The sequence below is a fragment of the Lepisma saccharinum genome, chromosome 9 (genome assembly GCF_977018435.1).
Source record: "Lepisma saccharinum chromosome 9, izLepSacc3.1, whole genome shotgun sequence".
Classification (NCBI taxonomy): Eukaryota; Metazoa; Arthropoda; class Insecta; order Zygentoma; family Lepismatidae; genus Lepisma; species Lepisma saccharinum.
This window is the reverse complement of record NC_139237.1, coordinates 67,757,421-67,772,674: the sequence shown is the minus strand read 5'-3', so window position 1 is coordinate 67,772,674 and position 15,254 is coordinate 67,757,421. Positions and strand designations below refer to the sequence as shown.

General features: G+C 38.7%; 1 protein-coding gene across 1 annotated transcript in view; it reads right to left on the bottom strand.

Annotated features, from left to right (window-relative positions):
• Positions 1 to 11,086, bottom strand: part of LOC145992105 (uncharacterized) — a 122,131-nt gene extending 111,045 nt beyond the window's left edge. Inside the window, exons 1-2 of the mRNA XM_083128346.1 lie at positions 10,758 to 11,086; positions 680 to 760 (exon numbers count right to left, since the gene is read on the bottom strand). Coding sequence (XP_082984472.1) covers positions 680 to 725 — 46 coding nt within the window. The 5' untranslated portion in view covers positions 726 to 760; positions 10,758 to 11,086. The remainder of the gene's footprint in view (positions 1 to 679; positions 761 to 10,757) is intronic.
• Between the last annotated feature and the right edge of the window lie 4,168 nt (positions 11,087 to 15,254).

Below are 15,254 nucleotides of genomic sequence, written 5' to 3'. Positions count from 1 at the left end.
ATCAATTTCATCATATCATCACTCATCCTCATCTTCGCAAATTAGCCAAGAGTGCCACAAGAAGCGATGTAAAATAAAGCAAATCAATCAAAGAAAACAGTAAGAAAATTGTCCATCACTATTTCATTCTATAATTAATATCATGTTTTGTTTAAGCAATGGAATCTCTTGTTAACGTTTCCCTCTGCTTATTGACGTTTCTATTACAATTCATGGTCGTCACATTCTTGAAAACAAATTGAATGAAAATGGTGATGGACAATTTGACTAATATTACTTTTACCTTTGGGTATACATTCAGCCGCGAAGAATATACTAGGCAAGTTGTCCACCGTTATTTTTTGGTTATTTTTCTTCTTCATTCTAAGTGTTTTAGGGAAAGGAGTTGTAGGCCTACTATAAAAGTTGTCCTCTGCTTAGTCGAGCTTTGGTGGAAAGGGGGATAAATTAACACTGACGGATAATTTGCCGTTAACTGTACATACACAACTTATTTCTCAATATAAGGGAAGATTTGAAAGATCTTGTCCAGATCTTAACTGTTATATATTTCCAGTGTTTTCAGTTTTGAACTCATTCTTAACATCAGAGGGATATTGTAATATCTTCTGAACATGTTGCTGATGTTCGATCTGGCCTCCATTGCTACAATAAAAAGGAATACTGCTGTATGCCCTACCTGTTTTCAGACCACACCTTATTGGGTTGCATAAGGCTGAGAACATCGTGACTGCGGTGATAATGCAGGTATTCAAATAATCTGAAAGGAGAAAAGAATAAAGTAAATGCTCGTAATATACCTAGGTATAACAGTACAGAGGACAAAGATTAGGTAACTTCGTTCTCATTATTTTTCTCTGAGGTAACGGGGAAAAAAAAAGATTTGATGTACAGTGGGATCCATGAGTATTACAGTGCAAATTGTCCATCACCATGTTCGTGCCCTTTATTTGACCCAATAAGAGCTTCAATCATTGAAACAAAACTCAAAATAAGCTGTTAACAACTTCTGCGCCAGCATACATAAAAATCCATCGCTTAAAAACGCATAGGATGTGAGAGAAAAATTAATGAAAATAGTCATGGACAATTTGCACGGTAATACTTATGGATCCCACTACGAGCCTGTAGATGGCGTAAATGTGGAGTGTGAGAGTTTACACAAAAAAGTAGGCTATTTGTACAGTCATGAATATAAGTTGGTTGCATATCAGTTAAGGCAGGAGTTCCGAAACATTTTCGTTTCACGGCTCCCTTATCTTTCAAGATTTTTCCTCGGCGCTGAAGTCAGAATGTAGGCATATCTAACACTTGCAACGCTTTGTTAGTGTGGTTACGTTGCTTAAGTTAAAAATAAACATATATTTTAAATTCAGAAACATTTTCTTTGTAAACAGTCCTAAATAGGTACACATTTAGAACAATCATATCATTGATTGAATTTCAGTGATAATACTGGAACATTTCGCGGCGACCCTGTAAGCCAGCCACGGCACCCCAGGGCGCCGCGGCGCACACTTTGGGAACCACTGATTTAAGGAATAGGGAAAGGTAAGCCACTGTTCTGGTGTGAATTAATATGTGTCCTTTTAATATAGAAAATCGCGATGAACATTTCGTTTAAGTTAGTTAACTGAATTGGGAATATATTACAGACATCTCGACACTGAAGATGGGCTTCCGCCTTCCGTCCACCATGTGCCATTCCAAAGGCATTTCAAGATTTTTTCACATAAAGCAAACACCTACATCTTTTTGTAAAAGTTGGTCAAATGATCGCAGTATAATTGCATCATTTGAAATAGAGCCGTGAATCTTCTTACTCGACCGAAACAAACACTGGCGATTTTAATGGAGCATTATTTCTTTGGCTATGATCATCCATTTCCATACCAAACTGCTAATAGTAATAGAGAAATCTCTCTTATTCAGCAGATAAGTGCGACAATTGGGTTAGTTACAATGCGGTGGCTCAGTCGGTAACGCGTCTGAGTACCATGCTAAAGGTCCCGGGTTCGATCCCCGGCCGGTTCAAATCCGGGAACTTTTCTAACGATGGAAGCGGCCCCGGCGCCCACCCAGCGTCGAATAACATGGGTACCTGGGGGAAACCCTGGGGGGTAAAGGCGGTCAGGGGCGTGACGCTGATCACATCACCCCCACTCACGACCGGATCAAGAAAGTGTGGGGCGTTACCCCCACACCCCCTATACGCCTTCATGGCGTCGTGCTAAGCACAGGGAAACACTTTTTACTTTTTTAAAAGTCACAAATATGCTGATTTACTGACGACACGCAAGTAAAATTCTATTATATTTAAACAGGAAACATCAAAGGAGCAAAGCGAGCATAACGAAAAGACGCCAACAAAAATTATTCGACCGTTCACCGAGGTTCTATCTGATCTTTAAAATCTAATACATTCCCTCACCACTCAGTAGTTGTATTTACGTACTTCATGCAACATGGACTTCAGACTAAAAATAACTGTAAATATACTTTTTTCGATATATTAAACATATGTACTACACAAAACCGATATAAAAAAAAACAAAACGAAGTGAGAGCAGATAGAATGTGAACTGTGGCAAGGGAAAGTATCCATGCTGTCTGGAGCGAGCCGAGTTGTGCAACTTAAGAGACAGTCTAATTATGAAACGATAATCAAGGAAATCACATTTAAATGGTTTGAGTTACCTATTCTATCTAGAGACAACATCATATATCTAAGGAAGTTTCAAGTTATCAAGAAGGCGAGTTCTGGGAAAATTTCAGATCTTTCTGAAAGCTCCGAAACTTTTCTGGAACTCACCTGCTCGATATCCCAATAAAATCTCCATTATTAATTGCAACGAAAGCTTCAAGATGTATCCTTCTATTCTGGTTTGCTAATTGGCTGCTACGCCCCTTGTGGGTACGTACTTAAATGTTATTTACCAGGGCTACAGATATCTTAATCTCAGGGGGATAGGTTCTTTATTTGAGAATTCCAAATAAGAAAGCGTTTTATAGCCAAGAGGATATAGTTAAATGCGGATCTATATTCTGAGAACTATACAAAATACAGAGAATATATATATATGTATAATCGAAAAGGCTTCTTCTCCTTTGGTTATCAAAAAGGCGTCTTCTTCTTTGATTATCGACAAGGCTTCTTCTTCTTTGACTATCAACAAGGCTTCTTCTTCTTTGACTATCAACAAGGCTTCTTCTTCTTTTAATATGGAAAAGGCTTCTTCTTTTATTATGGAAAATGCTTCTTCTTTTATTATGGAAAATGCTTCTTCTTTTATTATGGAAAATGCTTCTTTTATTATCAAAAAGGCTTCTTATTTTATTATCAAAAAGGCTTCTTCTTCTTTTAATATGGAAAAGGCTTCTTCTTCTTTTATTATCAAAATACTTCTTCTTTTATTATCAAAAGACTTCTTCTTCTTTTATTATCAAAAAGGCTTCTTCTTCTTTTAATATGGAAAAGGCTTCTTCTTCTTTTCTTCTTTTAATGTATTATCTTTCTTTTTTAAGGCGTAATCTTATTTATGCGCTCGCTTTCCCCTCTTCTTTGGCAAACAATAAAAGCTATACTTGTAGAAAGAGTAGGGTCGACTAAACTGACAATAGTGCCACCTCCTATTTAACGACCAAAGGGGAATAACCAGGATCGCTAATAACAAGCGCTACCAATGGCCCAGTGCGACTAATAAAGAGCGCAACCGAAAAGTGCTTCGGAGCGTCTAATTTGACAACAGCGCCACCGGGGACAAACAAACAAAACACTGACGATGTTCTCCTCGTCAGAGAAATCAAAAGAGATAATTTCTGAATTCGTTCGCTTACTTAATAACTTTCCTAAACGTTTCATATGCGGCCATATTCTTAATTATTTTAATTTACTATATACAACATTCTATTTATTTCTTTTATAGTGTTTGAACTCTTCTTTTATATATTTCTCAATTTACTATAATATATATAATCCCTCTTCTCCGCTCTAAGTTTTTTTATAATTTCCTTTGCTCCTCTTTATATAGCGTGCTGCCATCTCTCGTCGATTCCGAGAAACCATTCCTCCTTGCAACTTGCATTGTGTCATCGAAACTGGCACGTGACATGGCATAAATTCCAAAATTTTCAGGCTTCAGAATAAATTTGGGCCTAAAATTCTGTGGCATATTTTCAAGAGCAATTAAAAGCTCACTATAGAAAATGTGCGTCCATCCGGAAATCCTCCACCCTCAATTTTTTTTTTAAAAAAGGTAAAGTGCTCCCCTGTGCTTAGCACCACGCCATGAAGGCGTATAGGGGGTGTGGAAATAACGCCCCACACTTTCTTGATCCGGTCATGAGTGGGGGTGATGTGATCAGCATCACGCCTCTGACCGCCTTTACCCCCCAGGTGCCCAAGTTATTCGACGCTGGGTGGGCGCCGGGGCCGCTTCCATCGTTAGAAAAGTTCCCGGATTTGAACCGACCGGGGATCGAACCCGGGACCTTGAGCATGGTAGTCAGACGCGTTACGGACTGAGCCACCGCGGCCACCATTCCACCCTCAATTTCGGTAGTGATTTTTTTTAGCAAGATTGTGTGTTGCAAATTGCTGAAAACAAAATTCTGTAGCGCGGAAACAAATATTTACGAGTATAAAGCAGTTTAAAGTGGAGCTAGAGCCTTTTAAAGTTGCGAGGTGGAAGTCTACTTGCGGCCATGTTAGTTTCGTAGCAGCCGGCCGTACCGATGGATATATATACAACGGTCGCTTTTTCAGGCCTAAACCATAAAAATTGCCCACCGATTCCGGGCTCCGCCCCTGGGGTAATTGACCTATCACCCCCTACCGCTACCGCGGCCCCCTTTTCTATAGAGTCCCTTTAAAGGCATGTTAGAATCTGTAAAATCTCTAATCCGCCAATACATCATACAAATAACATATTGCAAATTATCCCATTCCACAAGTCATTCATAAGAAGAGAAAGAAATGTGTAGACGTGCGCCTGTGACATGAATCCATGATGGAAGCCCTGGAAAACCGTAATGGCGTTACATAGGTAAGGAATTTTAATATTCAAGAAATGTAAGTTTTGTAGCACCTAGATCTCTAAAAATTTTCTTCCGCGCTATAAAAAAAACCCTTTCTTAGAAGAAACGTCATTTTGGACGATAAGATTTGAAATGTGACAGAAATAAGATTTTGTATTATATTATAATAAATTTATCTGGCCTGTAAATTGTTCGTCAATTAATTTTTACTATATTCCGTACCCGGGAATCTATGGAGCAAGCAAACGAAAAGAAGTATCTACGCAAGTATTGACTCGAGAGGGCTCGGTCATGAACGGGTGAGAGGGAAGTGAGTGCATGAATAGAAAAATGCGGCTTCAGCTACTAGCTGTTGACAGCAGCGCGTACTGTACTGCTTTGCTCCGCCCACTAGCTTTCCCTATCTTTGTGTGTGGCCTTGTTCCGGTTGGTTCCGGATCCTAATTTTTTTCGGATCCGGAACTTTCGAATCCGGATCCGTTTTGCCATCCCACTTGAGCGCTTCTTTGGAAAGTAAGAATGTGTTTATAACATATTGTTACCTGCTAATATACATACATACATATATATATATATATATATATATATATATATATATAATACAAGGGAGATCTAAGTCTCCCCCTCCGATTTCCATGAAACTTGGCAGGTGTATAGAGGGGCCCAAAGGAAGAAAAACATGTTTTTTTTGGTTTCGGCTAAAAAACTGTTTTAGGGGGCAACCCCCCTCAAATGTTAAGATGAGGACAAATTAAAGTGGGAATTGACCCCTGTGTCCCCCTGCGATTTCCATGAAACTTGGCAGGTGTATAGAGGAGCTCAAAGGAAGAAATACGTGTTTTTGTGTTTCAGCTAAAAAAAAAAAAAACAGTTTCAGGGGACAAAACCCCCTCAAATGTCAAGATGAAGACAAATTGACGCGGGAATCTGACATCTGTGTGCCACTCCGATTTCCATGAAATTTGGCAGGTGTATGGAGGGGCCCAAAAGAAGGAGTACGTGTTTTTGTGTTTCAGCTAAAAAACTGTTTTAGGAGGCAACCCCCCCCCCCAAATGTCAAGATGGCGGCAAATTGAAGTGGGGATCTGACCCCAAAACAACGTAAATATGGCATAGGAAGAAACAGGGGGCATAGGGCCCCTCTATACGCCTGCCAAGTTTCATGGAAATCGGAGAGGGACACAGGGGTCAGATCCTTACTTCAATTTGTCCTCATCTTGACATTTGAAGGGGGGTTTGGCCCCTAAAACAGTTTTTTAGCTGAAACAAAAAAACAAACACGTATTTCGTCCATTGGGCCCCTCTATACACCTGCCAAGTTTCATGGAAATCGGAGGGGAACACTTAGATAACCTCTTGTTGGTCTTACACTTTGTAATTATTTTCGTTTTAGTTGCTGTTTTAAGTCCACTTTATGCACAGTAAGGCTAAGGGACTGGACCTACAGTTTAAAGTGGAATCCGAACCACTTGTGCCTCCACCGGGTATCGAACCCGGGACCCCTTGATTACAAGGCAATGACGACTTTGTAATTATGTAACACTTTATATATATATATATATATATATATATATATTATAATGTTTTATTTTAATTTGTAAAACTGTAACTATAGAACAATTATATAATTTTTGTATAACATTTCTATCTTGTTAAATGTGTTAAAGGTTTCATCCTGGAATGGAATGTCTCACATTTATGTGTGTTTCCATTTCCAATACATTCGAATAAATACATGTTCGTTTCAATGGCATTTACAAAATCACCTCTGAAATTTTGTTAAACAAGTAAGATTATTCTTTGTGCACGAGTGTGTTAGCCGATGGTTAGCAAAGTATTTTAGGAACAACTTGAAAAAAAATCTTGAAGGACTAACTAATGAAAAATTTCTTTGTAATCGAAGATCATAATACCTTTTAAGGTGTGTTAATAGTATAATGGGATTGAGATACGAAACGCTCTGATCAGGATCCGGAACTTTCGGGTCGGGATCCAGATCCGAAACTTTCGGATCCGGATCCGTTTGGCCATCCCTAGTATAGGCGAGAGAATTAGATAATGAAATACTGACCTGAATATGGTTACAAGAATGTTCAATGATGGAAAACAGGGATACATCACATATAAAGTAGCAAACTAATCCCTTTACTAAATGTTTAAAAATGATAAAAATTACAAAATAGTTGAACAATTAGATTGCATAGGTGGTTGTATTGTTATTTTACCTTTATTATGCATATATTGTTGTAGGGGAGGGAGATATATATATATATATATATAGAGAGAGAGAGGCTGCAGCGTTCACAAACATTTACATCTTATGCGTTTTCGATATTATTCTTAGTAAAGTATACATTTGAAGTCAAAACTGATTGCTTATCTTCGTGATTGTAACAAACTCTTCTCTCCGGAAATTTTTGGTAGTGATTTTTTTAAGACAAGATTTTTTTATGGGAATCCTACTGCCTCCCCCCCCCCGAGATTTTGTACCCTGGAAAATACTCTATCGTGCCAAACACCCCTCCCTTTCCTGCGCCACTGACCCTATCGAAATATAATGGTTAATGGTTGCAGCTTGTAGCAAAGATTGTCTATAAAGTTAGAACTTTCAACAACAGAACTATTGCTCTACTAATAACCATAACGAGATATAGTATTGCTAGGCAAATTGTCCATGACTATTTTCATTAATGTTTTTCTTACATCCTATGTGTTTTCAAGCGATGGATTTTTATGCATGCTGGTGCTGAAGATGTCAACAGCTTGTTTTGAGTTTTCTTTTAGTTCTTGGAGCTCTTAGGGCCGGTTGCACCATCTCCGCTTAACGTCTTATCCCCCACTTAACACCATTTTGCGGTTGTTCAATGTCCGCTTAACGTTACCTAGCACTTCAAGTCCCGTGTACTGTAAGTGGCGGTCGGGGCTCCGCCTAACGCGTTAAGTGCCAGGTAAACATGGAAAAGCAGTACACTGTGCAGCCAACAGATACGTGCAGCACCTAGTATAATCTGTGTTTACACTTTTATAGTTGATAAAATGGCAAAGTCTCGATCAGCTGTTGGAAATTGCGAAAGTTTGCTGCATGTTTTGCATTACCAAATAACAGCAAAAAAAGGCGGATATGTTAATTATCCCAGGAACGGCAATAAATAAAGCAACGTTTGTAAATATATGCGTAGAAATGAATATTAAATGGTCATTTTCGTGTGTGTTCCGAAAATGTTGTATATTGATATTAGCATTAGCAGTTTCACTATAATTTCGTATGTAGGATTTGAGTGCATTCGGGTACAGAAAATAAAACCAGGTTAAAGTAATGCGTTTGATGCTTGCAAAATTGTATTAAAATGCCGTTCCAAATAAATGAATGTGTGTTTTCTGTAACAATTTTTTTCAACCAAACGCAATACACGAAATGTACACCATGCATCAGTTGCTTTTTCGCAATCCTGGTAATTTGTAATATTTAAGATTGAAACACGTGTAATATTATTAGAGTCACTTCCGTCGCCATTGGTGTGAATGTAACATTGCAAATAAACAAGGAATGTTTTGTTTCCGAATAACAACTGGCAAAGAATGCACGTATAATATTTAGCACTCTTACCGTCCAGTTCATACATATGTACGTACAAGGAACAATTTCCGAATGGTAGTGTGTTTTACAAACACACACATTTACAATAATAACCTTGCAAGAAACTACATACCTAGTAGTACATAAGACGTAATACCAATCTTTTAAGAAACGTATACATTGTATATGTGTGATTTTGTATGTTAACTTCCAAAATTGGCAAAAAAAAAAGTTTACTGTTAACAAGAATCCTTACGATGTTGACATGCATGTACAAGTACAAGGAACAATTTCCTACTGGTTTTGTACCTAACCTAACCAACCCTACCCTAATATTCATGGGAGAGCATAAGACGTAAGTGTCAAAGTTTTTTTTTCGGTATTTACTACTTAGAATACACATGATCTTGTATTTGATTTTTCAAAATAACTGGCCTAAAAAGACGAGCGGCTAGGGGCAGCATTAGCACCTTGGGAAATGCATGCTAACAACACCAAACCTGGCCTGCCTAACCTATCCACGTAGGCATATAATAGCATAAATGAGCATGTAAATAGGTTTGGCAAATTATAATTTGTTTATTTAAGCTATTATATACGTACATACGTGGATAGGTTAGGCAGGCCATGTTTGGTGGTGTTAGCATGTATTACCCAAGGTGCTAATACTGTCCCTATCCGCTCGTCTAAAAAGGACCACAGCTTGTACGTATGTACAATGTATATTTTCCTGGTGAATATTACTGTTTTTTGTAAAGAAATATATACGTTCTTGCATTGCACTAGCATATAACGTTTCACGAAACTACCTATCTGAAAGTATATACAGCCTGGAGTTTCTTCTTTTTTCTTAATAAGAATAAAACATGCGTACATACAGTACTACGGTACTTTACATTACTATTTGATTCTTCCTTTTGTGCTAAGATGATAGTAATTCCCAAAATGTACCTTGTACATGGAACCGTTGATTAACGAATTTTTTTGTGCTATTCGAATTTGTCTTGAATACAAAAATTTAATTTTCATCTGCATCGTTAACCAACTTTCACAAAAGCTGCATTATAAATAAAGAAGAAACCTATAAGATGGTCAACGTTGATAATACTAATCCTCGCTATTCGCTAAAGAAGGGGTTACGGATTGATAAATTATTAACAGAAACGAATGATAAATTAGTAAGAGCAGAATAGAAGATTGCTCTTCTCATTCCGTATATTTACACAAACTCAGGTATGTCAGCCTTGCACTAAAAATTGAATAAATGTAACTTGCATTTGTTACGACTTCGTAAAATTTTGGTCACTGTTTAGTAGTGTTTAATATTTTTTAAAAAGTGACCGTATGTCTTACTGAAATATAAGACGAGGGATATTCTTTTTTGCATTATGTTAATTGGAGTACGTGAAAAATAAATTGAAAATTTTGTAAGCTTCCCACTACTTCGAAAGATTACGGGTTATATTGTATCATATAACACATTTGATATTATATGAGAGTACGACACATGCATTACCTACTTCTATCAGCTGTTTCATTTTATTGCAATAAATATTTAGTTTTTTTAAACATATTTCAGTTGAAAAAGCATGCATTTGGAATTGACAAGCAGATATTAGCACGTAATAAACAAACAAAACACATTCGAAAACACAACTTTCTCCAGTTTCTGTTGCCAGGTCGTACGGCAAGCAGGAGAAAGTTCTACCTTACAAGGCCGAGGATAAAAATGCTTGGTGCAACCCACCGCCGCCTAAATCTCCCGCCTGTCGTTATCCAGCACTTTGTAAAGTGGCAGATTAAGTGGCGATGGTGCAACCGGCCCTTATTGGTCCAAATAAAGTGCACGAACATGCTGATTGACAATTTGCACGGTAATACTCATAGGTCCCACTGTACTGTTACTCTTTCATCATATCGTTATTTACTATTCCACTAGAACTGTAGTTAATCCTACTACAGAAATTAAGTCAATTTAACATATAACACACAAAATAAAGAATGAAACTAAATCCCGAGAACAACATTGAACTGAAATGAATTGCCTACAAAAAAACTTGTAAGAAATGAAACTTGCAATAACAAAGCTCTGTGCATTGTGCAAGGGCAGAAATCTAATGCACCAACTTGTCTTGATACTCACCGACTTCGACTCGACGAGGCAAGTTTTTACATCGTGACAGTTATGTTCATCCCGTGACGTACTGCAGTTGAGAAATGCCTTCCGGCCACATACGCTACTCTGCAAGCACAAGGGAACAATAACGCACTGAAAAATGTCATCACACGCAGAACACACAACACAGAAGCACTTGAAACAAAACGTGCAACACGCAGAATGAATTCTTCACTCCTCAACGTAGGTTGAACGTAAATAGTAGTCCAGTCTTCCTGTAATTTTCATGCTTCACGGCTGAATTAACCCCGTTTCTGCACCTTTTGTTCTACACTCGAGTGCAGTGTCGTCTGCATCCAGTGGCAGCCTGCTCGTTCGTCGAAAAAAAAACTGCCCCTCCAGCGCTATCTAGTGGCATAACGCTATAACATGCAGTTTTCTGCTGCAATAACAGTAATGAATGGACCGAGGTGCTTCCGTTTTCATATTTAAACAATGGAGTACGCTAATTTCCTTTGCAATGTAGTGTAGCGTGCTGTTGTTTCATTTCTGACTGTGAAAGAACGTGGCGCATTGTTGAATGTAAATGTTGATGGTAAATAATAGGACATGAGACTTTTAAGTTTTTTTTTGGCTCCCCAACCGCATAACAGAGGCGTTGCCACCAGAGGGACGTAGGGTTCAAAGCCCATCATAATATTAACCCACACTCCAGCGTCCAGCCTACCCACGTGAGCATTTATAAGATTGCTAGATCACGCAGAGGGATAAAGAGAGAGAGAGAGAGAGAGAGAAATATATGGAATGCAAAAAAAGAGACGGAGGAAGAAGAGTAGGAATGGAAAGAAAGAGAAAGAGAAATAGATAAACAGAGCAAAGAGGAGGATGAAAAGAAAATGGAAAGATGTTGAGAGAAGAGAAAGAAAGAAGTATAAAACAGAGGAAGAAAGAGAGAGAAGAAAAGGCCAAGAGAGAGAAAGATAAAGCTAGAAAAGACGGTACAGAAGCAGAGTAATACGTAAAGATAGGAAGAGCTGAGGGAAAATAGAAAAGAGAGAGAGACTCAGAGAAACAGGAAAAGTAGAAAGAAAGACTAAAACATAATGAACCTTGAACTCATCTGTAGGTATGAGCAGGAGTGGCTTAAGGGCCGGGCGACTGGCCATGACGCCGCCCTCCGGGAGCGCCAAAGGGGAGCGTTCCCCTTGATTAGCCTCAAAATGTGATTTCTTATTACATAAGGGTGGCTATTTGTATGTTTGTTTTGAGATTAAGTCCATTTGTGCACAGAAAGACTATTCGGGACTTGATTGATTGACTTGACTTGGTGTTTTAAGTCCACTTTATGCACAGTAAGGCTAATCGGGACTGGACCTACAGTTTAAAGTGGGATCCGAACTATTATGTGCCTCCATTGAGATTCGAACCGGGACTCCTTCATTATAAGGTGACAACGTTCCCACTTCATCATCGCCCCCCCCTCCTCTAATCTCTGTGTGAGTGCGTGCGTGCGCGTGTGTGAATGTGTGTGTGTGTGTGTTCTATGTACGTGTTGGAGGAGACAGATGTACACTGGAAATCTAAGGAAACGCCCCCCTTACGGTTATGCAACCCAGAATTTTATATCATCTAGTTTCGCCAGGAAGAGCAGCTCGCGAGAAGTGTAGTGTTTCCAACTCTTGAATCTAGTCACAGATTCACGCGACCGGGTGGAGATCTTGCTTTCCTCTTGATTTCATTTCAACGGACATCAAGTTTATTTTGAGAATGTTTCTGGTAATAATAACAAGTGTTATTAACATTTATGCTTGAGTTTTTTATTATTCTTTTACCACTTCCGAACGAATATGTGAAGAAAGGAGGTATCACGGATTTCGCTATCGCTCGGATACTTGACACCTCCCATGAGAGAGTCCTGCAGACGAAAAGATAGCATTATGACTAATTCTGTTATCTATTTCAGAAAAAAAAAAGTCCCTTCCGATAGCCTACAGTCGCCTTGTAATCAAGCGGTCCTAGATACAATTCCCACTGGTGGCTCACCACTCTAGATCATAAGTTCCGTTTCCATTAATGTATCTGGGCATAAATTGAAAACTAAAATTTTCTTAAAAATTTACGTGTGCTCGGAACCCTTGAAAGGCAAAAGTAAAATGACGTGGAAGTTGTGATTGGTTGTTACATCACTCGCGCTAATGCAGCCCCTCGAACTCCATTGCTGCAGTTATTCTTTTCGAGATTTTTCTCGTTGGTCCTGCCACCATAGGCAAGTCCAAAGAGAGGATTCTGACCCCCATAACCACCCCCTCCCCGTTCAGTGTGCTTGTGCTTTTCCCACTGTATCCTATTTGCACCCATTACACATTTTTTTTTCATTTTGCAATAACGCTTTCGGCTTTTTTCTTCAGAGTTATTATTTTTGTTTTTAAATGTTTGGAGACCTCTGTTTTGGAAAAAGTTCCACGAAGTTTGTTTTAAGTGTAAATGTATCTGGACATACAGTGTGGAGTGGGATTCGAACAACAAATATGAGCTTCCGTCGCGAATCGAACCAGCGCTCCTTTGATTATATTTTCTTTCCACGTTTATTAAAATTTGCTTCCTACAGCCTACTTCCGATTGCCGTATATTTCAATTCATATCAGTTCTTTTCCCTTTTTTCATTTGTATTGTTCGAGCCGTGATAACGTCCTCTCTTAATCTGGTTATTCGAATACTTTTATACTTTTTTTTTTCTCGATTTTCCCTTCGCACTCATTACAGATTTCGGTATCGCGCTTTTCCATATTTTCAGTAATTTAATTCTCTTGTGTATAATTCCGTTGACTATTTTTAATTTGCCCTTAGTCCGAATCAAGAAAACATTTTAGGAAATGTTTCCCGTGTAAATCTTATTGTATGGTGGTGTAAAATTGATGCCAGCTTTTTCTTGCGATAAGGGTTTTGAAAGTGCAAGGGTCTCATTTATTAACCATGGTGCGAAGGGGGGGAGCGGAGGGGTGCCAGAAACCTTCCAGACGGAATATGCTTGAAACGAAAAGTAGGTGCACCATCTTACCGTAGTCTTCCATCAGCAGGTGGGGTGCTGAGAAGGCTACCTGCGAGCGAAGGGGAGGTGGCGACTGCCACAGCGAGTCGCTGTAAATGATTTAATCGTCTGTGCTGGGTGAAACCGGTTCTTGGTGTTCCTATACTTTTTCGATACATTTCTGCCAGCCTTTTTAGCGAAGCGAGGTCATATGTTCCAGATTCGAACTCTGGTCAAGCATGATTGTATCATTGAGTTTGTCCCGTCACAATTTTATAAATTGATAATTCATCCGTATTACCGCGATTAACTCAAGAGGCAGAAGAGTGATGTAAAATAACCGAAATAGAAATTGATGCATTTGTGCCTGGTGCTAGTGTAACGACGAAGTTAACTCTTTATAAATGGTGAAATAGGTATCCCCTTGCGCTCAAATACACTTATATCTTGGCAGAAAAAAAAAAATCCAACTTATCGCTGATCTCTTACTACATTTGGAATACAGCCAAGAGCAATGTAAAGCAATGCAATTACATTGTGAATGTTTCACATCCTATGGTCTTTCTTTTTCTCGTAGCGGGGGCGGGGTTCATTCATTACAAATATCTAGGAAAGGATTTAGCAGCAATCCGTGATATACTTAAATATCATAACATGTTGCGTAGCCAGGGTTCTTGGGTCCTAGCCTCTGATAATTATGAGTTTTTCTTTTTCGTTGTTTCTTCAATCTTCATCAATTTCCCTGAAGCATCATCCATCCTCTGTCGCCATTGGCTATATGTAAAAGTTGACATAAAATGAGTAAAATTCGAAAAGAAAACACAAGGATTTACTTTTCTCATAGCTCGCCGAACATACACATTTTCGTACTTTATGCTTTCAGCGCTATCATTATTCTTGACAGGCAATGGAATTGAAGCAACTCTCACAACTAACGTAAACTACATGTCACTCAGGCATGACAATTCTCGCGGGCAAAGTGGATTTTTTTTTTGTATTGGCACATGGAGGCGCAATAACTATCTTCTCGCCTCCTAGATTTAAATCCGTACTTTTTATTCCAGTTGAGTGTTTGACTCACAATTTCGCCATTGAAGGTTTGGGTTGTATTTGGGTTATACGTATTGTGTTTTTGGTGCGCTAGGAAAAAGCAATCCCAAAGGTTCGCACTGAACAGAAAGTTATGTGCTTTCCCTCTCTCTCTTCCAACTCCGTCCCTATCTCTCACCCCCCACGTCCCCACTATTTAGGTAAACTGTTGTTAGAAACATATTTTCCGAAGACTATCCACATTGAAAATAATATTCCCCAATTGTTTTGATAGGGCATTTCTATTGCTCCGAACGAATTATCCCCGTAAGAGGACTACGGCATCCCCGATTGACATGAGTCAATAATAATGTATATTTTGCGGTATATACTCTTTTATATTGCATTGATTCAATAGTATCCTTATTTCCTAAAGCAAGCGTGAGTTTCTTTGCACACACTACGCA